General features: G+C 46.1%; 1 protein-coding gene across 1 annotated transcript in view; it reads right to left on the reverse strand.

Moving 5' to 3' along the window:
• Window positions 1-23880, reverse strand: part of LOC115111207 (oxysterol-binding protein 2-like) — a 105503-nt gene that overhangs the window by 10858 nt on the left and 70765 nt on the right. The window contains exons 3-5 of the mRNA XM_065011591.1: window positions 5418-5671; window positions 1590-1788; window positions 979-1106 (exon numbers count right to left, since the gene is read on the reverse strand). Of these exons, the coding sequence (XP_064867663.1) occupies window positions 979-1106; window positions 1590-1788; window positions 5418-5671 (581 nt within the window). The remainder of the gene's footprint in view (window positions 1-978; window positions 1107-1589; window positions 1789-5417; window positions 5672-23880) is intronic.

The following is a 23880-nucleotide window of genomic DNA, read 5'->3' on the forward strand; positions in this document are numbered from 1 at the left end:
GAGCTGTTGTGTTGGAGGTGGATAGATGTGTCTCTGAGCTGCTGTGTTAGAGGTGGATAGATGTGTCTCTGAGCTGCTGTGTTAGAGGTGGATAGATGTGTCTCTGAGCTGTTGTGTTAGAGGTGGATAGATGTGTCTCTGAGCTGCTGTGTTAGAGGTGGATAGATGTGTCTCTGAGCTGCTGTGTTAGAGGTGGATAGATGTGTCTCTGATTGGAGAGGAGCAGCAGAATATGTATCTGGGAAATAGAAACATTCTATTCTCCTCACGGGGAAAGGAATATGTGTAAATAGTGTCTCAACAGGTGTTCTGGTAAAACAGGGCAGCAAGAAACAACTACCCTAATTCTTCAACTGAGACACATAACAAACCCAAAGTATTTTGGATATGAAAGCATAAGTCCAAAACAGAGAAGTGGCCGGGCCGTGGGTCATTCCCTAGTAGAGGAGCAGTGAGGGGATGAGCTGTCTTTTATCATAGAGACAACAACATCTTCAGCTGTTAATAGTGCCAGTCCAGTAAAGACAGACACTCATTAAAAACAGACAGCTTGCAGACAGACAACACTGCCACCGTACAACAGGTATGAGTCATTGTGTGTGTGTGTGTGTGTGTGTGTGTGTGTGTGTGTGTGTGTGTGTGTGTGTGTGTGTGTGTGTGATAGATTATGAGCACAGAGAGGGGAAGAGGTTCTGAAGTTGTAGGTTTATTGAGCTGCTGATGAAAGGAATGAGTCATACACAGGCAATATGAGGTGCACTGTGTGGCTCTGGGGCTTGACAGATATTCTGGTGTAAACACTACAGAATCCATCAACAGGCACAATCAAGACATCCAGTCTTTGTATTTATCACAATCTATTCACACCGAATCCGTCTTATACTCAAGTAATACCAAGCTAAACTGCCATGATCCATTGAGGTGGATGTGAAAAGCAGACGGAGGCGTGAGTGTACTGTACAGGCCACAGGGTGACACTGACCTGTGCTGTGTGTTCTCAGTGGCGGTCACTGTGATAAAGGCAGGGGACTCCTCCATGGCGTCAAAGTATTCTGTATCCTCATCTTCATCACTCGCCTCCCCTTTCTGCAGCCTCTCACTCCCTACTGAGAGAGAGAACACACACACACAAAAGCAATATTTAACACACACCCTGCTCTATACTGGTGCAGCAGTAGTCACATGATTTGTGGAGGGGAAAGGAAGGTTGGGTAGCTAATCAAATGCTCATGGAGATGAATAAAGAACATTAGACTAATAGGTAACGTCCCTGTAGGCTAACGATGAACTGAACTTGATTCCAGACGAGAAGGGAAGCAACAACTCCAACTTCAATACAACCTCAGATTGACAAAATATAATATATCCATTCCTGTGTGATACACGGCTTACTCTTTTACACTAGGATGGCTATCACAAAGGAAAGGTGAGGAGTGATTGTGTCCATTTGAATACTACTCTCATGAGAAATGTATCTTCCAGTCTAATTACAGAGACAATATAATTCAAAACCATCTGACTTGACTTACAATTTCCTGTTAGTCTAAGGACTAAGGGGCAATACTAAGGGGCCCGACTGTCTGCCTTACCCTTCTCTGTGGTGGGGGCGCTGGGCGTGTTGGCGGACAGTGTGGGGGCCTCTCTCCAGGCTCTCTCCAGACTGTTGTGCTGCTTGGCTAGCTGCTCTATGGTCTCCTCCAGGTGAATACGCTGCTCTCTCTCATACTGCAGCGCCCGCTGCCATCTCCTGCTGTGGGTCTCCGCTAGGTCCAGGAAGTCCCGACACGCCTAATCATCACAAACACAACATAACACACAGACACACATCAAACACTGGATGTCAGACAGAAGATAAGGAGTAGAGGCATGTAAATCACAAAAGAGTCAAATATGCACACAAGGATATTTATCTTGTGGATTTGTAGATGTTTAGGGCTACCAGGTCCTTTCTTGACTGGTGGAAGGAAATCAGTTTTCCAATTAAGCTGATGTTTGTTTTATCATAAAATGTATTCTAAACATGAGTACTGTCAGTATTTAGACCACTGTTAGCACTATCATCAACATCTTGAGAATGACTTATATCTCTTCGCCTCTCTCATGAGTGTCAGCTACTGTGTGCATATTAAATCATGTCTTAGGGGCAGGCTCTGAGTTTCCACACTATAGCACCAGAGAGGGAATGTTTATCCACAGGCAAAACCCTTGGACAAAAAAAAGTGATCTCAGGGCAAGTCATAAAAGGTCTTCTGAGTTACGACTGTGGTCTTGGCATTCTTGGCGAAACAGGGATCTTACTCTAGATCAAAACATACAAGTAGAATGTGTCAGCATTTCCCCCAACTACATCATGTCTGACCACAGAATGTTTTGGGAGGTCAATGGGACACACACTGTGATAAGAAAACTGTGGAGAAAGCAGAAACACATCAGTCCTGCAGGCTACCACTCTTTCCCCAAGCAAGTATCAGGGTGAATGGTTAAACAACTAGCCTAAACAGTATACCCTGATAAACCTGTCTATACTGTACATCCATCCATGGACCTCCTTGTCCTCAAATCTACACAACCACTGAGTGCTCTGATCCTATGAGCACATTGTTATGCAGTCAGTGCAGCATCCTGTTCAGCATTCACCCATTAAAAACCTCTTTGGTCCCAGTACCACAGGCCATTGGATAGCTGAAACCACTTGGTCTTCGTTCTGGCTGAGGTGTGTAGCTGAGGGCCACGCGTGTCACAGAGCACAGATAATCTGTGTCCTCTCAGATCAGTAGGCTGCACAGATAGGACATATCGGCCTCAGACAGAGGGAACAGGGACATGACATCCTATATATCCCCCCCACTGAGCCTTCACACCAACCCACCACCATTTAGAATAGAGATGCAGAACTAGGAGACCATGAACCTACATGGTGCTTCGGTAAAAATATATCTGAATATACAGGGTGTTTATTTTGAAGTGCTGCATTGTGCACGCAACCAATCAACATGTTATGAGTTTAGATCCAACAGTATAGCTTATCACATGAATGAATCAGAGAGCTGCACGTTAGTCTAACTGACAAGCAACGAGCCCGAGTCCCACGTCCTGTCCACGGGGGGTTCTTGTACATCAAGCTGCCTCATGCTACAGAAATAGGTCTCCTGCTTTGCGGGCTGTTCAGGTTCGGACTAGGCTACTTACTTGCTGATGACCTGACACCAAAACCAGAAGTGTTAACTCAGTGTTTCAGTGATTTTACAATTCACAGCCAAATGACAAGCAGGGTTTAGCCTATTGTAACTAAATAACAGCCTCTTACCTTCAGCAGTCAAGTATGAAGTGTCCTGTTTTTACTATTCAGACTGAAAGTGAATCATGTGACGGAGCTACTTACTTCCTTCTGCTCTTCAGGCACATATGAAACTAAATATCAACTTCAACCCGACTTTGGTTCCACATTTGTTCTGCTGAATCTATTATTTAAACAGACTGCTGCGTATAGCTTCCGGTTGGGGAATATCATGTCTGAACTCAGTGTATAGAATAGTGATTCAACATGAAAATCAAGCAGGTTTAACATATTTTAGTCAGTGCTGAATTAAATGTCCTGGTTCACTTTACAGAATGAGCATGATTGGGTGTGTCAATTTCCTTCGAGGTTTCATATGGCTAGATAACATAAAATGGAAAGGGGAACCCATTGCAAACTTGTGCAAACGCACGCACGCACGCACTCAAACACACAAACACACACTTGTGCCACCTCACCGACACAGCAGTCACACAACACGTGAGGAGTTACATCACCCCTAAATGAACCAGTGTCCAAGCTTCACTTCAGGGTCAGGCCAACATCGCTCAACCACCTCCAACCCCCAAGTTAGTGAAGAGAAAGGGCAGTGTTGGTGACATATGGTCCCGTATAGCTCAGTTGGTGGAGCATGGTGCTTGCACCGCCAGGGTTGTGGGTTCGATACCCATGGGGGACCAGTAGAAAAGAAAGTGAAAATGTATGCACTCGCTACTTACTGTAAGTTGTAAGAGCGTCTGCTAAATGATATAAGTGTAAATATCAAACGGCATCACAAGCCAAATGCAAACAAAAAGGGTACAACAACTGTAGCTGTGATCAAATAGCTAGGCTCTCTACTCCCCCTTCCTTTGCATAAAACCAACCTGAAGCAGCACTTTCCCCACAGCGTCTCCAGATCTAACAGTGGTTTAACGAGATAGGAAATCCTACAGGGCATGTTTAATTGCCTGTCCAGTAACTTTCGGTTCCCACTCCAATTAATTAAAAGAGTGATTAACTGTGTGCAGAAAAAAAGCACATCCTTTAGAGGGAAGACTACAAGATCTGTGATAAAAGTGCAGACGTCTCCACACAGTAATCACACTCTAAATGGGATTACTTGGTTGATTCTCATTCAACTGAGCAAACACACCCACACCATCATTACTCACAGTATCAGTTCAAGCTTCAAGCCAGTTCAAAATGTCAAAAGTACATGTGCCCTGGCTACACTATCCCACCTGCCAGTGACCAATGTTATGGGAGCATTCCCCCATGTGTCAGACACCCGTCACCACAGAAATAGCAGTCTGTGGCCCAGACAAAACAAGGCTATTTATTATCAAACACATCAAAGCCAAGCAGAGGAGTAGAAGAGGCACACAAACCTTTTCTGGTTGTCTGTGTAGCGCCTGGCCCCTGTAGGAGCATGTCTGTCTTGTGGAGGAAGAGGGGGCTCTGGGATTCCTCTCTGGGCTCAGGTCTCTGGGCTGGGAGGGTCCAGGGAGGTTTGGGGTTGGGGCGAGACTATTCCTGTCCTCCCCAACCAGCCCTGATCCGGTATCACTCCTTCAGTACCGACCTCTCCTTTCCTCTGCCCTCTAGTCCACTATAATACCACTTGGCCAATGGAAATGACTCTCTGTGGTCACGGTGACAATAGCAACAGAACAGCTAGTTCCGATGCTAACAACACCCCTGCACATATCTTACATGCTGTAACTGGATGGGAGGCATAATGTAAACAATACGCTGCTAGAGAGAGGTACCACCTGAGAACTGTTTCCCTTTCCCGTCACAGAATCTTAAGTAGACGACTACAATATACACAATGCTGACCTGTGTCCTCCCTGTCACATCTATCGTACCATAGCACTGAGAATGCTAGTCACCCTTCACACAGTAGGCCTAACCATTGCCATGTAAAGGCTTCTACCCATCTGCCCAACTACAGCCAACCCAACTGTCTATGGACGGTTGTGGAAAGAGTTTGCCCCTGGACATAGTCGCTCGTAGTTGGTCCTTATTCAACATGTAGAGGTTGGTCTGAGTTGGGGATAAACGACCCAACGTTTCATCCATAGTTGGTTAGCTTAAGTTGAATAGATGTGTAGAACCCTTAAGTCTCACTACTCACATTGATCATAGCATTCGAGGTGATGCGGAAGAGGGTGGCTCGCTCGTTGACGCCCTTGACCTTCTCTCCTCCCTCCACGGGGACTCTCAGCGCCTCGAGTTCACTCAGAGAGCGCTGCAGGGCCGCCCCATGCTTGGCGATTAGGTCGTTACACGTGCCGAGGTCATCAAGCTTGCTGATCAGGGTCTTCAGAGTGCCCTGGATCCCCTCACTGCGGTCCGACTGGGTCGTGGGCTCCTCGTCTCCTGAGTCATCTACAGAGGAAAGGTCAGAGGTCAGATAAGAAGAGACTGGAATACAGGAGAGCAATCGGGGATGCAGGGTCCTCACCAGAGAGACAGACAACAAACAAACCGACCAACATGAGCAAGACATGATCCCCCGAATGCTATTTGGAATCCATTCATCTAAAATGTAAAATCCACATTCTAAGCCCAAAACCCAGGAGCTGCATGACTCCCTTTATTGATCTCTCTTTGTCATGGATGACACACTGCAGACATATACAATGGAGGACAGTGCAGTGGGCTCACCAGCAGCAGAGTCTGTGTTAAATTCATTCAGACAGGCAGCCAACGGATGCCCCTCAATATATGATTGGAGATCTTAAATGAGACAAATCTGTGGTCGACTGATTGCTCTGCTTGGTTACAAATTCATCACATTCCAAAAGAGGTACACAAACGTATGCGCACATGCACACACACACACACAGACACACACACACGGAACGGAACGGATAGAAGGACAGGTTTGCATCAAAAATACGCAGGGTTATTTATGACTTAACCATGAAGAGATTCAGATATACTATAAAAATGAAATTGAATAGTAATAACTTCCACTGATAAAATGTGTGTTAATTGCTATGATCCTTGGCTGGATTTTACAGCTAGTTTCCACTTTGACTTCCACTTACTAACACAAAGGCACACATGCAGACGCGCAGACTGAGACAAACACACAATCGGACCGAGACGCACACCTCTCTCTCTTAATGGGCCCATTCCAGAGACAGACAATGGTGAAACCCTCGGAAGCAGAAGAAATGTATTTAAGCCGAGTCAGGGTATTTACATGAGGCAGTCTTCCATTCCCTCCGTGGGCCTCTGCTCTGCTGCAGCGGTGACTTCTGTCCTAGTGAAGTGTGGCGACAGTGGAGAGGTTACTCAGGGCCACTCTGAACATATGAGAACAGTGTGTCAGCGTCTGTCCGAACATTATACACACTCTCAGCGGGGACCGAAATACCCACCAGGTCATGCACAGAACCCGATATAGCCCACCCAGGCGTTATTGGAAATCCTCTGGGATCAGATGGATTTAACAGTCAGTGCAATGACCCTGGTGGTGGCCACCATCGTGAAGGGTAAGATATAAAGTAAAGCAACCTTAGGGCAACAAAATATGACTTGATCAGAGAGAGGCTGGTTAGCCTATCTGTTCCAGAGAAACCACATCAAGACCATGCGTTTCCACAAACACACACCCTTCAAATGTCAGGGTAGAACAGATGATTTACTGAGGCAAATCAGAGGTGGCCTAGAGGTTAGAGCGTTGGCCAGTAAACGAGAGGTCGCTGGTTTGACTCCCCAAGGTGAAAATTATTTTGATGTGCCCTTGAGCAAGGCACTTAACAATTAAAGTGTTTATTCTCCACTGTTTTCTTAAGCCAAGGTGCAGAAAGTGGCCGTGTGTTTGTTGTCTGCATGCCAGCAGATTTTACTATTATGGAAATTGGTTTGAAGATGATATGTACTATATTAAGCATAACATAACAAGTTGGACAATAGTAACAGAGAAATCATATTTACGGTATTATGTGTTGGTAATGTGTGCATTATAGCAGTGGCAGTGGGTTCGTGTACATTTGTGTGTTTTGAGTTACAAGCTACAGTACTGTATGTATAGGAACCAAAATGAACCTTTTCACAGCAGACATGTGACTTATTGGAGTAAGTTAAAACCTGAGGTAAGGTATCATCACCCTCAACACTAGAGCCCTTGTTCCACTGCCTGGACTTTGGAGCCTTGGAAACCAGCCTCTACAGCTCTGGCAGGTTATTGAATAGACAGGAGGGTCTTTCACATTTCTGAAAGGAGTGGAGATTCTCTCAACATGAGGAGCGAGGGGTTGTTGATTTAGCCTAGAATCCATCCAGAAGTATCAGGAAACATACTATCATCCCAGGTTCCAGGAAGACATGGAAGAATGATGTTAAATTGACAGTTACATTCAGATCATTTCAGCTTTCCTTTGACCACCCTTATCCTCTCTTAGCTTCCTGTCCCTACTACTTGTATTCTTTCTTGTGGTCTCACTCTCCCTTCTTAACAAACTGTTCCAGAATCTACATACTTTTCTGTCTGTCAGTCCTCTTCTGTTCTTCCTCTCTTAGTCTTCTCCTCCTGATCTTGATCTCTGCTAGATGAGGGAGTAATCATGGGCCCAGCCCTAGAATGTCCAAAGCATGTCACTTGGTGTGAAAGTGTCCATTTAGCTTGCAGAGGAAGATGTCACATAGGCAATTACACTTCCACACTCACACTAGCAACATGGCAGCTCATTCTGACCTCACAGAGGAAGTGACCAAACCTACGGAGACGCCAAAAACAAGCAGCCCTCACATGCACACGTTACTGACAACAACGCCTTGAAGGCGCTGCTACCCCATTTCTACTTCTACACAAAGACAGGCAGCAGCACCATAAGCAGTGAGAACCAGGCAGTAAGTCTATTAAAGCGACTCAGTTTCAGTCACAGGCCAGTGGGCTGTATGTCTGTTGACAGTCCGGAGCCTCTGCAATTACCATAATCTGATCTGACAGAATTACATGCAAATGGCAACCACAACAAAAGGCAATCATGACAAACCAAGACCAACATATGACTTGTCACAAAATCGACAACAAAAATAACTCTGCTCCTAACTGTTTGGTAGTGTTAAAGAGACTGAACAATGACAACACAAGGCGTCTCTCTTCGTGCTGATCAATTGTCCTCCAGTAATCCCTAAACATGGGAAGACAAACCCTCCTATTTGTAAGAGGAGACGTCCAGGGAGAGGGAGGAGAGAAAAGAGAGGAGGCAGGGCGAGGAAACACAAGACAAGAAAAGAAAGACGAAGGCTCTCACCATGTCTGCACGCCATCTTCACCCAGTGGGCGGTGACCAGTGACCAGGCAGAACCAGTTTAGACACACAGCGACTGACTGTGCAGACCAGGTGATGTAATGGGTGAGATTGCTGAATGTCCACACTGTGTGCAGAAGCACAGAGAGACAAAACTGTCCAGCCAGAGGAAAAGACAAAACCAGGCAGAGCTAGACAATCCAGCCCGGCACCAACAGTGACAAAGACTGGAACCCAGAATAACCCTCCCCATGACAATCTCCCAGACCTGGAATTGAATTAGCCTACAGTTAGAGTAGTTCGGCTCAGTTAGGGCAGGAGGCACCACGGAGACGGAAGGGGAATAACAGGTCTATGTTTGGTGAGGCTTGACTATGGAGAGACTCAATGCCTACTATAGGATAGCCTATATAATACTATAGGATACAGCAGGGTAGAGTGGGGGAAAGAGTGAGGTGGAGAACCATGATGGATGTCCTATGCTCCAAAGGGGGCAAAGATGATAAGGCCTAAGTCAAGTAAGTCAGGTTTGAGCAGAGACATCTTGAGGAGGGGAAAGTTGGCAGAGCAGAGACATCCCCCCAGGTAGGATGAAGGGGATTAATATAGCCCTAGAATCCAACACCGAAGAAACACTCCAACATCCACACCATCCCATCCTCCTCTCTTTATGGGGCAGTAGGGTATGCCTTGGCACTGGCCATGGTTGGGGAATGGCATGGCATGGCTGCCACGACAGCAATGTCTGCAGTCCTGATCCACAATGTTAAGTGCCTTCGGAAAGTATTCAGACCTCTTGACTTTTTCCACATTTCGTTACGTTACAGCCTTATTCTAAAATGGATTAAATACAAAAAAATCCTTAGCAATCTACACACAATACCCCATAAAGACAAAGTGTACGTACGTACATACCCCAACCAGGGATATACCCCAACCAGAAGCCATGGATTACAGGCAACATTCGCACTGAGCTAAAGGGTAGAGCTGCCGCTTTCAAGGTGTGGGACTCTAACACGGAAGCTTACAAGAAATCCCGCTATGCCCTGTGATGAATCATCAAACAGGCAAAGCGTCAATACAGAGCTAAGATTGAATCATACTACACCGGCTCTGACGCTCGTCGGATGTGGCAGGGCTTGCAAACTATTACAGACTACAAAGGGAAGCAGAGCCGCGAGCTGCCCAGTGACACGAGCCTACCAGACAAGCTAAATTACTTCTATGCTCGCTTCGAGGCAAGCAACACTGAGGCATGCATGAGAGCATCAGCTGTTCCGGACGACTGTGTGATCACGCTCTCCGTAGCTGACGTGAGTAAGACCTTTAAACAGGCCAACATACACAAGGCTGCGGGGCCAGACGGATTACCAGGACGTGTGCTCCGGGCATGTGCTGACCAACTGGCAGGTGTCTTCACTGACTGGCTGGTAATGGCTCACATCAACACCATTATCTCAGAAACCCTAGACCCACTCCAATTTGCTTACCGCCCAAACAGATCCACAGATGATGCAATCTCTATTGCACTCCACACTGCCCTTTCCCACCTGGACAAAAGGAATACCTATGTGACAATGCTGTTAATTGACTACAGCTCAGCGTTCAACACCATAGTACCCTCAAAGCTCATCACTAAGCTAAGGATCCTGCGACGAAACACCTCCCTCTACAACTGGATCCTGGACTTCCTGACAGGCCGCCCCCAGGTGGTGAGGGTAGGTAGTAACACATCTGGCACGCTGATCCTCAACACTGGAGCTCCCCAGGGGTGCGTGCTCAGTCCCCTCCTGTACTCCCTGTTCACTCACGACTGCATGGGCAGGCACGACTCCAACACCATCATTAAGTTTGCTGACGACACAACAGTTTGCTGATCACCGACAATGACGAGACAGCCTATAGGGAGGAGGTCAGAGACCTGGCCGGGTGGTGCCAGAATAACAACCTATCCCTCAATGTAACCAAGACTAAGGAGATGATTGTGGACTACAGGAAAAGGAGCACCGAGCACATCCCCATTCTCATCGACGGGGCTGTAGTGGAGCAGGTTGAGAGCTTCAAATTCCTTGGTGTCCACATCAACAACAAACTAGATTGGTCCAAACACACCAAGACAGTCGTGAAGAGGGCACGACAAAGCCTATTCCCCCTCAGGAAACTAAAAAGATCCCGCCATCCAGGACCTCTACACCAGGCGGTGTCAGAGGAAGGCCCTAAAAATTGTCAAAGACCCCAGCCACCCCAGTCATAGACTGTTCTCTCTACTACCTCATGGCAAGCGTTACAGGAGTGCCAAGTCTAGGACAAAAAGGCTTCTCAACAGTTTTTATCCCCAAGCCATAAGACTCCTGAACAGGTAACCAATGGTTACCCGGACTATTTGCATTGTGTGCCCCCCAACCCCTCTTTTACGCTGCTGCTACTCTCTGTTTATCTTATATGCATAGTCACTTTCACTATACATTCATGTACATACTACCTCAATTGGCCCGACCAACCAGTGCTCCCGCACATTGGCTAACCGGGCTATCTGCATTATGTCCCACCACCCGCCAACCCCTCTTTTTACACTTCTGCTACTCTCTGTTCATCATATATGCACAGTCACTTTAACGATACCTACATGTACATACTACCTCAATAAGCCTGACTAACAGGTGTCTATATATAGCCTTTCTACTCTTTTTTCAAATGTCTTTCTACTGTTGTTTTATTTCTTTACTTACTTTACTTACACACACACACACACACACACATACCTTTTTTTTGGCACCATTGGTTAGAGCCTGTAAGTAAGCATTTCACTGTAAGGTCTACACCTGTTGTATTCGGCGCACGTGACAAATAAACTTTGATTTGATTGGATTTGATTTGAAAACAGGTTTAGACATTTTTGCAAATATATTACAAATAAAAAACAGAAATACCTTATTTACATAAGTATTCAGTCCCTTTGCTATGTGACCTCGAAATTGAGCTCAGGGGCACCCTGTTTCCATTGATCATCCTTGATATGTTTCTACAACTTGATTGGTCAATTCAATTGAACAGGACATGATTTGGAAAGGCACACACCTGTCTATATAAGGTCCCACAGTTGACAGTGCACAGTGACCTTCATCATTCTTAAATGGAAGATATTTGGAACCACCAAGACTCTTCCTAGAGCTGACTGCCCTGCCAAACTGAGCAATCGGAGGAGGAGGGCCTTGCTCACGGTGGTGACCTGATGATCACTCTGACAGCGCTATAGAGTTCCTCTGTGGAGATGGAAGAACCTTTCGGAAGGACAACCATCTTTGCAGCACTCCAACAATCAGGCCTTTATGGTAGAGTTGCCAGACGGAAGCCACTCTTCAGTAAAAGGTACATGACAGCCCACTTGGAGTTTGCCAAAAGGCACCTAAAGACTCTCAGACCATGAGAAACAAGATTCTCTGATCTAATGAAACCAAGATTGAACTGTTTGCCCTGAATGCAAATTGTCATGTCTGGATTAAAACGTGGCACCATCCCTACCGTGAAGCATGGTGGTGGCAGCATCATGCTGTGGGGATGTTTTTCAGCCCCAGGGACTGGGAGACTAGTCAGGATCGAGGCAAATATGAACAGAGCAAAGTACAGAGAGAAACCTGCTCCAGAGCGCTCAGGACCTCAGACTTTGGCGAAGGTTCACCTTCCGACAGGACAACAACCCTAAGCACACAGCCAAGACAGTGCAGGAGTAGCTTCGGGACAAGTCTCTGAATGTCCTTGAGAGATTCAGCTAGAGCCCGGACCTGAACATCTCTGGAGAGACCTGAAAATAGCTGTGCGGCAACGCTCCCCATCCAACCTGACAGAGCTTGGATCTGCAGAGAAGAATGGGAGAAACTCCCAAAATACAGGTGTGCCAGGCTTGTAGCGTCATACCCAAGAATACTCGATGCTGTAATCGCTGCCAAAGGTGCTTCAACAAAGTACTGAGTAAAGAGTCTGAATACTTATGTAAATGTGATATTTCCGTTTTTTGTATTTTTACAAACTAGCTAAAAATAAAGAACTGTTTTTGCTTTGTCATTATGGGGTATTGTGATGTCACTATGGGGGTATTGTGATGTCACTATGGGGGTATTGTGATGTCACTATGGGGGTATTGTGCGTAGATTGATGAGGAAACAATCTAATCCATTTTAGAATAAGGCTGTAACGTAACAAAATGTGGAAAAAGTCAAGAGGTCTGAATACTTTCCGAAGTCACTGTAATAAACAGGCTGAAATTACAGCGACGCAAGCAGGATAAAGTCAAGATGTCCCAAAGCCCCCCTGGACTGAGAGGCCTGAGTGGGGCTGGAGGGAAGGAATACATAGACCATCAGGAACAGGATATGGCCAGTGTATGGTCTTAAATCATTTATGAGCAGACAATAAATGTATTACATCTTAACTGTTGCTATATAAAGAGGATCATTTTAGGTCTAGAGCAATTATGGCTTTGGTGTGATTGTTAGTAGGTCCCTGATAACCCTCTATTAGTGTCTACCACTCACTAACGGAGGTGTTGGAAAAAAAGGGCTAAACGTTTGGGACAGGTGGTTTGGGGCATGTCATTTAGGAACTCTTGAATGTAACAGAAGTTAGGAGCAGGTAAAGTAAGGAACGCTGCAGCAAAGACTTGCTATCATTATTCACCCTCATTCTGCCAAGGAGTTTGTTCACCAGCCAAGTAATGGAACTTAAAAATAAACTGTCACATGCATTAAGAACTAGGCCGATTTGTTTAGTGGAGGATCTGCTTCCAGCAGGGTGTCTGCATTACTAATTGCCATTCCGGAACCTCTGGCATGCAATCTGAATCCTGGCATCTCATAATAACAGTCAAACCACCTTAACATCATTGCCACACTCACCTCACATCTACTGGGAGAGGCTATACCTGCTGGGAAAAGAACATTGGTTTCATGGGATCAAATCCCAGAGGGGTATTACTGGTAGACTATTATTTGCTTAATGAGAGCTTTCACACTAGGATGTAGAACTAAGCCAGAACAACTTAAACCGCATTAGATTACAGAATATGAGTGGTTGATCAGCGAACCCAGCGGAAATACAAGATACATGGCATGGCTAGCAGCCCCAGGGTACACACAGCGTTGTAATGAGTAGGTAATGCTTGCGTATGTATCTTGGGGTCAGAAACGGATTTCTTCTGGCAATCCTTTCAAAGAGCCTGTGGTTGGGGAGGTGGCGTCTGATGGTGCTTTTTGAAACCTGGTGACCCTAAGACGCCACCAAGGCCTGCAATTCTTTCACAGTGATTCTTGAGGATTTTGCTGCTTCTCTCACCATCCAGCTCCCTATCCTGGGGGGCAAAATGAATTTGCATCCTCTAACCATGAGGTTTTCAACTGTTCCATATCTTTAACATTTAAAAAAAAAAATTGCCCTGACAGTGCTCAGTGGTATATTCAATCCTTTGTGGATTTTCTTGTAGCCATTACCAGATTTATGAAGGTCTATGACCATCTGTCTCTTTTGAACTGCCAGTTCTTTTGTTTTCTTCAAGGTGTTGGATGACAAAGGGATATTGCATGTGTGTTACCTCATTTGTATATCCTAGTGAAACAGGAAGTGATGGAATGGCTCAATACAGTACCTTAAGACTAAGACAATTGAATTCCTGGTTTAATTTTAGTAGATGTTATTTACAATAATCTTTAAGGGTGCCATTAATTGTGAAACCTTAATTTGGAGGACATTGATTTTTAATTAAATCAACAAATGATTTTGCTGGGTTCCACTGAAACATTAATAAAGTACTGTATTTCTCACATGTTGGTATTTTGAGTTTCTCTCTATAATTATGTTGTTTATATTTTTTAAAGTAGTGTTTGTGCATTGCCAGTGCTAGTAATTTTGGAGCCCACTGTATCTGACTAGGTTGCCCCAACCTCAAACCTCCCATTCCCTACAAAGTGCTCATTTATCCGTTCCCTGGTCTGTCCATCTCTGGTCTGACAGAGAGAGTGAGATAGAGAGAGAGGTAGGGAGAGAGAGACCGATGGCTGTGTAACTGGCAGTGATGCGGTACTATCCCACTTCAGAAATCCTATCAGAGCCCAGCTCCACTCAGCTGCATATGTACCAAGTAGAGAGCTGAAGGGTACTTTACCTCATCCAGCTAACATCCCAAACCACACGCACACCTAAGGTTACAGGAGGCAGTGGATGGAGAAATGGTGCCGTGGTAGGTAATACGCACCCAAGTCATCTGGAGAGTAGGTTCTATTTAGTGCTGACTAGTACCTGTGTGTGTAAGTCAGATTCATCACGCCAATGGCAGAAAGGAAAAGAGAGAGACAGAGAGCTGAGAGAAACCCTACCTCTTCAAAGATGATCTCAAATAAGACATCTCAGTCAACTTCGTTATTGAGGAAAAATGGACTTACTACAATTGTGATACGTGATCGTCACCTAGCCATCTTAAGTTAAATGCACGATAAACAAAAAACATGTAATATTGTTCTTTAGTCATATTGTTCTTTAGTCGTATTGTTCTTTAGTCGCAGCGTTCTTTAGTCGCAGTGTTCTTAGTTGAAATGTTTGTTGCTGTCCCTGTCCATTAGTGTTGTGTATTTCGTCATGTTCTGTTTTGTGTGGGTACCAGGAAGAATAGCTGCTGCTTCTTCAACAGCTAATGGGGATCCAAATAAAAATCATAAATCATAACTGTAAGTCACACTAGAAACGAGCGTCTGTCAAATGACTCAAATGTAAAACGTAAAATGAGAGAGGGAGTGAGATTGAAAGAGAATAGAGGGATGGGATAGAGAGACAGAGCATCAGAGTGAGTGAAAGAGATAGATGATAGTCGAGAGAGGATGGATGAAAGGAGTGTGTGAGTGGTGCGTTCTGGGCCTGGGGGGGAGGGAGGAGAGTGTAATCCTGAGCAGTAATTGCTAACTGTCTGCTGGGCTCCCCTGAGATGCATCAAGTGAAGACAAATGGAGGAGATGGCAGGTTAAACCCAGTAACACAGCGCCCAAATGAGGAACTGTGCCGAGCAACCCATCCCCCTCTGCAGTACACTTCTAGTAGAATATTGAACACGATATAAGAACAAACCCAGGGTTTGGGGAGCAAGGGGCCACGTAACTCACATCTTACAATAGAGCAAAAGATCAGCAAAAATATTAAAAATAAAACACTGAAATAAATGTAGATGAATGTTTATTAGACAGAGGGGTGATATTCTATTTCCTGCCTGGCATACTGTAGCAGGCTTTACAAGTTTGTGGATCGATCCACAGCACATGCCGATTGTGTCCCAAATGGCACCCTATTCCCTGTATAGTGCACTACTTTTGACCAGAGCACTATAAAGGGTATAGGGTGCCATTTGGGACACAGCCTCAGAGAGCCTGTGAGGGGAAACTGCCCTGTGCTCTGCCTCCCACGCTCTGGAGGCATAATTAGTGTTCCTCCTCCAAATGCAAATTCAGCACCTCAGTGGCACCTGGTCGTCCTCGTGAGAGTGCATGCTGGGAAGGGAAGGCGTGGGAGGACTGGACTGGAGACTGGGGACCCACAGTGGTGCTGTAGGTTTCTGCTGCTGCATGATGACAGGGCCAATGACAGACAGCCATTCAAGATGCCAAAAGGGAAATGCATGCAGACTGTAGCTGACTGTCAGTTACACTGCATTGTAGGGCACCCACATTCAAAAATATGACAGTTTACTCCAGAATACTACAGTACTTACTATATAATTATGTAGTACGCTGTAGTATACTATACTACACACTGTAGTATCCCTCGATCATGTGTAGTACCTTTAGAATGATGTTGTTGTAATGGTTTTCCTCCTCTTCGTCTGAAGAGGAGGTGTAGCAAGGATCGGACCAAGATGCGGCGTGGTAAGTGTCCATGGTTGTTTATTTAAAAACATGAACTGAACACTCAATGAATACAAAACAATAAACGTGAACAAAACCGAAACAGTACCGTGTGGCGAACAAACACAGACACGGAAACAATCACCCACAAACACACAGTGAAACCCAGGCTACCTAAGTATGATTCTCAATCAGAGACAACTAATGACACCTGCCTCTGATTGAGAACCATACTAGGCCGAAACATAGAAATTCCCAAAACCTAGAAAAACAAACATAGACAACCCACCCAACTCACGCCCTGACCATACTAAATAAATACAAAACAAAGGAAATTAAGGTCAGAACGTGACAGTACCCCCCCCCCAAAGGTGCGGACTCCGGCCGCAAAACCTTGACCTATAGGGGAGGGTCTGGGTGGGCGTCTGTCCGCGGTGGCGGGTCTGGCGCGGGACGCGGACCCCACTTCAACATTGTCTTAGTCCGCCTTATTGTCCGCCTCCGTGGCTTTCTCACCATGGCCACCCCTCTCAATGACCCCACTGGACAGAGGGGCAGAAGCTCTGGACAGAGGGGCAGGGGCTCGGGACAGAGGGGCAGGGGCTCTGGCGCCTCTGGGCTGAGGGGCTCTGGCGCCTCTGGGCTGAGGGGCTCCGGCAGCGGCGCCGGACAGGCGGGACGCTCCGGCAGCGGCGCCGGACAGGCGGGACGCTCGGCAGCGGCGCCCGGACAGCGGCGCCGGACGGCGGACAGGCGGGAGGCCGGCAGCGGCGCCGGACAGGCGGGAGGCTCCGGCAGCGGCGCCGGACAGGCGGGAGGCTCCGGCAGCGGCGCCGGACAGGCGGGACCACCTGCAGGGAGGAGACAGAGACAGCCTGGTGCGTGGGGCTGCCACAGGAACCACCAGGCTGGGGAGACCTTCAGGAGGCTTGGTGTTAGGAGGAGCCTGAAAGACTGGGCTGTGGGGGAGCACTGGAGCTCTGGTGCGCAACCTTGGCACCACTTCCCCAGGCTGGACAACTACTCTAGCCCGGACCCTCCAGAGTGCAGGCACAGGTTGAACCGGGCTGTGGGTAAGCACGGGAGATCTAGTGCTTACTACACGCACCTCTCCCTTTGGCTCCACTCCCACATTTGCCCGGCACGAGCGGAGCGCAGGCAGAGGACGCACTGCACCCTCCCAGCGCCCCGGAGACACAGCACGCAGAGCCGGCGCAGGATAACCTGGACCAAAACTGCGTACCGGCGACCAGACCCGCTGAGCAGGCACCATACGCCCTGGCTCAATGCCCACACTCGCATGGCACTCTCGGGGGGCTGCCCTATAGCGCACCGGGCTATGGGCACGCACTGGCGACACCGTGCGCTTAACCGCATAACACGGTGCCTGACCAGTAATGCGCTGCTTATCATAAGCACGAGGAGTGAGCTCAGGTCTGCTACCTGGCTTAGTACCACACCTCGTGTGCCCCCCAAAATAATTTGGGGCTGCCTCTCGTACCTGTCGCACTGCCGTGCTGGCTTCGCCAACCTCATTCTCCTGTAGCCTTCCTTGCACTGCTCCATCGAATCCCAGGCGGGCTCCGGCACTCTCCTGGGTCGACCGCCCACCTGTCTATCTCCTCCCAAGTCGTGTAGTCCAGACTCTGCTCTGATGCTGGCCGCTGTTGTTGCTGCTGCTGCTGCTGTCGTCGCTGCGTTTTTTTACCACGCCGCTCAGCTTTCGCTGCCTCCAGCTCTGCTTTAGGGCGGCGATTTTCCCCAGCCTGTGCCCAGGGTCCCTCTCTGTTCAGTATCTGCTCCCATGTCCAGGAGTCCTGTGATGCTGGCCGCTGTTGCTGCTGCTGCTGCTGTCGTCGCTGCGTGTTTTTTACCACGCCGCTCGGTCCTTGGTGGGTGGGTGATTCTGTAATGGTTTTCCTCCTCTTCGTCTGAAGAGGAGGTGTAGCAAGGATCGGACCAAGATGCGGCGTGGTAAGTGTCCATGGTTGTTTATTTAAAAACATGAACTGAACACTCAATGAATACAAAACAATAAACGTGAACAAAACCGAAACAGTACCGTGTGGCGAACAAACACAGACTCGGAAACAATCACCCACAAACACACAGTGAAACCCAGGCTACCTAAGTATGATTCTCAATCAGAGACAACTAATGACACCTGCCTCTGATTGAGAACCATACTAGGCCGAAACATAGAAATTCCCAAAACCTAGAAAAACAAACATAGACAACCCACCCAACTCACGCCCTGACCATACTAAATAAATACAAAACAAAGGAAATTAAGGTCAGAACGTGACAGTTGTATACTGTAGAATACTATGGTAAATACTACAGCAGGGGTAGGAAACCCTGGTCCTGGAGTGCCCAAAGGCACTTCATGTGTTTGATTTAACCAACCTGAAAGACCAGTGTGTATTGAATGTAGGCAATCACTAATCTGATCATTTAGCTCAGTAGGTCGGGTGTGGTGACTAGTCGGAACAAAATTCTACAGTACCCGGCATTCCAGGAACAGGGTTGCCTAACCCTGTACTAAAGTATTATCCACAAAAAAACACTAATAAATACTACAAAAATATCTGCAAAAACACTAGTCTGCAAAAATACTATATCATTTTAACTATTATTTTAATTTGCATATATCCTGCTCATTCCCCTCCCCCATATCCCAATTTGTGCCACCCATAAGTGTGAAACCTACATACCAAGTATAGACCATATTGTGTTCCATACAGGTTATAGAAAAGAGCAGAAGCATTGAACTCTCCATTCAGACTCCTGTCCTACAGTACCTACCTACCTACCTACCTACTGACCTGCCTACCGACCTGCCTACCGACCTACCTACCACCGACGTACGTATGTACGTACAGCTTATGGAAAATCTTTAAGTATTTCTCCAGTAGGTTTCCTCAAGGAGAAAGCCTCCACTTATATGTCAAAGATAATACAACAAAAACACTTTAATTAATACTACAGTAATGTCCCCAAAAACACTACAGTAAATACTACATTATACTACAGTCAAGCAAAAACACTACAGTAATAACCACAGTATACCCTACTACGTCCCCCCAAAACACTACAGTAATAACTACAGTATACCCTACTACAGCCCCCCCCCCCCAAAAAAACTACAGTAATAACTACAGTATACCCTACTACAGTCCCCCCAAAACACTACATTAAATACTACAGTATACTACAGTCTAGGCATGGGCGAAATACCATTTATACCATATACCGGGTTATTTCATGTAATTAGTGGAAATTGTTAAAAATACTCTTTGTGCATAGAGTTGTTAACTTTGCAATCATTGGTTTTCATTTGGCATACATTTAAAGTGAAACATCGTCTCAGCATCGCTCTGTTACCGTGGAATTGCCCTGTACTGACTTCTACAATGTAACTGGTTAGGGTTTTATCTGAGTGTGTAGTAGCCTCAAATGCTATCCATCCGAGTGTCTGAATATTCATCTTACTGACCCATGATCATTCTGTGGATTAGCTTGAGTTGATAAGTGATAGTGTGCAGCAAAACACCAACTAATTGTACATTCTGATATCTACACATAGCCACACACACTGGGACCATGGGAGAGAGAATATTCCTGCCGGCATATTATACACAGAGGCATGAAAGTGGCAGATAGTTTCCACACCTATAGGAGAAGAGGGCTGTCTGAAACTGGTTAGCGTGTGTGTGTGTGAGCATCTCTCTCTCTAACCCACCAGAGGCTCTTTAATTCAGGACCAGACATAGGGAGGTGGGCATCAAAACACACACATCTGCTCAGACTATAGTCGGCTCAGACAGGTACTCTGTTTCTTCTAAATCAAAGTGTTCTGACAACCAATACTGAGAGGAGATAGATAGATAGATAGATAGATAGATAGATAGATAGATAGATAGATAGATAGATAGATAGATAGATAGATAGATAGATAGCTTAGCATTTTCCTCCCCACATTACCATCAGTGTTGTTGGAGGCTGTGAGGAAAGAAACTCTGAATGAAATCAATGCATTCACAACAGAAGTTCTGAAGCACAAAAATCCAAAACTCAAATACACATTTAAAATGCGCAAGGGGATAGCAACAGTTGATTCAGCTGCAGCTGTCCAGATTTGGACTTACATAACAGGAACATGCTTCACAAAACATTGCCCATAATTATGGTCCAGCTACAGCAGTTAGGAAGATGGACTGAATATAACAGGGATCATGGCACCCACATTGGAATTCAGCACAACTTCAGCTGGATCTATAGTAGATGGAGAACAGCAGGAGCGTTCAACTATTGATCATAATTGACATCCACAGGTTGAGGCGTCTGACACATCCTATACAGATGTGTGTGAACATATAGGATAGGCCTACACACACATTTTCTCCTGTTTATGTATGCATGTGGTCACTTCTCTGTTTGCGAGTGTGTGTGTGTGTGTAGGGAGAAAACAGGAATGCAGGAGGGGGAGCACCTGCCTGCCTCACTCCACTTGTCATTGTGTGCAGGAGTTTGGGCGTGTGTGTTTGAGCAGTGTGTGTGAATGTGTGTTTTTGTTTAACTATCCTTGTGGGTCCTAAAAGTCCTCACGAGGATAGTAAAACAAGGACAATTGCCAGTCCCCACAATAACAAATGCTATTTTAGGCTTAGGGGTTAGGTTCAGGGTTACGATTAAGGTTAGGGTAAAAAGGATCGGACATACCCAAATCTAAATGCCTGTAGCTCAGGACCTGAAGCAAGGATATGCATATTCTTGATACCATTTGAAAGAAAACACTTTGAATTTTGTGGAAATGTGAAATTAATGTAGGAGAATATAACACATTAGATCTGGTAATATATATATATATATATATATATATATATATATTGTTCCATTATCTTTGAAATGCAAGAGAAAGGCCATAATGTACCATTTAGATTTTGACCACTAAATGGCAGCAGTGTATGTGCAAAGTTTTAGACTGATCCAACATTTTATTTCTGTTCAAAATGTTGTATCAAGTCTGCCCAAATGTGCCTAATTGGTTTATTAATACATTTTCATGTTCATAACTGTGCACTCTCCTCAAACAATAGCATGGTATTCTTTCAATGTAATAGCTACTGTAAATTGGACAGTGCAGTTAGATTAACAAGAATTTAAGCTTTCTGCCCATATCATATATGTCTATGTCCTGTCTATGTCCACAAGGATAGCAATTCAAAACTATGTGTGTGTGTGTGTGTGTGTGTGTGTGTGTGTGTGTGTGTGTGTGTGTGTGTGTGTGTGTGTGTGTGTAAGCTTGTCTTCATGAGTCCTGACATGGCCTCCAAAGTCAACAAGGTGAACAAATAAAGGGAAAAGTAGAGACTACTTAGAGCCCAGGGCAGAGCACACAGCAGTCCTACTAAGCCATCACTTCTGCCTCCAGGGGGAGAGAGAGGTATGGAGGATGGGAGAAAAAGAGAGAAACATTTTGGATTGTGCAGAAGAGTATACGGCATAAGAGACTGTGACCAAACAAAGGACCGAGTGATGAGAATGAAAATAAAAAACTTTAACTGACAGAATTGCAACCACAGCTCAACTCACTCAACACATCACTGGAAACAGACTGGAAACTCCAGTGATGTGGGACATGAATGGAGTTCATTCCCATCACTTTCCCTCACATTCACTGACCAAACAAACAAAGCTTAGTTAGTTACACAGGCCTGCACTAACAGTCACACACACACACACACACACACACACACACACTCTGGCACACTGCTGACATGGAAAACTAAGAACCAAATATAACCTTGGACTGATAAATTGCTGTGCGAAACTTACAATCCCCTAACAATAACTTATTGCATGTTTTTCACACTTACTAATCATAATTAAACCGACCTCCATCAAAATGCAGAAGCCTATAGATTAATACAGTAGTTAGTCTATACTTTAGTGCAGTATCATCCTCCGCATTGAACTGCATCAGTGTGGTCATCCTCTCTATGCCTCTGCTACGAGGGCCTCTAGGACCCAGGGGACCGCAGGACCTTGCATCTTTACAATCCCCAATGTCATAAGGACTACCGGTATTATTAATGCTCTACACTCTATACTGTACATGCACAGACACAACTATGGCATGCAGATATGCACAGCTAGGGACTAGCTAGCATGTTACAAATTCAAATATTACATCACTTCTACATTCAATTGCAAGGTGAAGCAGCTGGAAGACAGAGGGAGTGAATGGGGGAAGAGGAAGGGAGGATGGAGCGGAGGAGGAGTGGTGGGGAGGTAGGGGGAGCGAGAGGAAGGGAGAGAGGAGAGGGAGGGGTGGGTGTGTTCTAATAAACCCAGGTTCACCCATCTCAAATCTGCTGCTGCTATGTAGGAGAAGGATGATCCAGAGCCCTGACGCCAGCCAGGCTGCAGCCGGACCCAAGCAGCACGGGATAAAGACAAAAGCCAGAGCGCACCGGAGCAATACAGACAGATGGATGGATACCTCCGAGGCATACGAGGTGGAGGAGATGGCAGGCTGAGTTCTTCCTTCGGGGTGGAGTGAGAGGTGTGTTGAGGCTGTCTCCTCCTGAGGCTGAGTTGTAGCTGCTGCACTGACCCTGGTTCAGTTTACCGAGGCAGCCCGTGTTGCAGAAGGAGTGGACTGTCCCTGGCTCCAAGCAGCCCCGGCCCTTCATCCCCTCTCTCTCTCCTCTCTGCTCTGCAGGCCTGGCGCTCCCCGAGACGCGACACTGCCCTGGGCCGCTATATCATTCTGGCGCGGGGGGGGGGGGCGGAGGCAGCAGCAATTCTCCTTAATCAGCATTGCAGCGTACGCACACACATTCACACACACTGCTCAAACACACACATTCACACACACACGCCTGAACTCCCGCACACAATGACAAGTGGAGTGAGGCAGGTGCTCCCCCTCTTGCATTTGTTTTTCCTCCCTCTCCTAGCACTGGCTCTATTCCGCTCTGAAAACCTCTCAAACCCAAACACACACACTCACGCTGCGCAGACACTCACATCACAACAAATTCTCATCCACATGCTTTTCTCAATGCAGTGGCGCGAGAGGAAAGGAGAAAAGGAGGAAGGGAGCGAGAGAGCCTTCCCTGCTTGACGGCATAAGTCAATTGTTCACTGTAATCTGTGCAGTTAGCACAGGGACAGCGCTTCTAAGGTCACAGAACTACCACTATGTGCAGGAGTGTGTGTGGGTGACGATGAGATAACCCCTTGAATGAGTAGGTGTGTCCAAACTTTTGACTGGTACTGTATGTCCTTGACTGTAGTTTCCACATGCGGTTTTCTTTATTTTGACTATTTTCTACATTGTAGAATAATAGTGAAGACATCACAACAATAAAATAACACATATGGAATCATGTAGTAACCAAAAAGAGTTAAACAAATCTAAATATATTCTCTTTGCTTATTTCAG

The sequence above is a fragment of the Oncorhynchus nerka genome, linkage group LG27 (assembly GCF_034236695.1).
Source record: "Oncorhynchus nerka isolate Pitt River linkage group LG27, Oner_Uvic_2.0, whole genome shotgun sequence".
Classification (NCBI taxonomy): Eukaryota; Metazoa; Chordata; class Actinopteri; order Salmoniformes; family Salmonidae; genus Oncorhynchus; species Oncorhynchus nerka.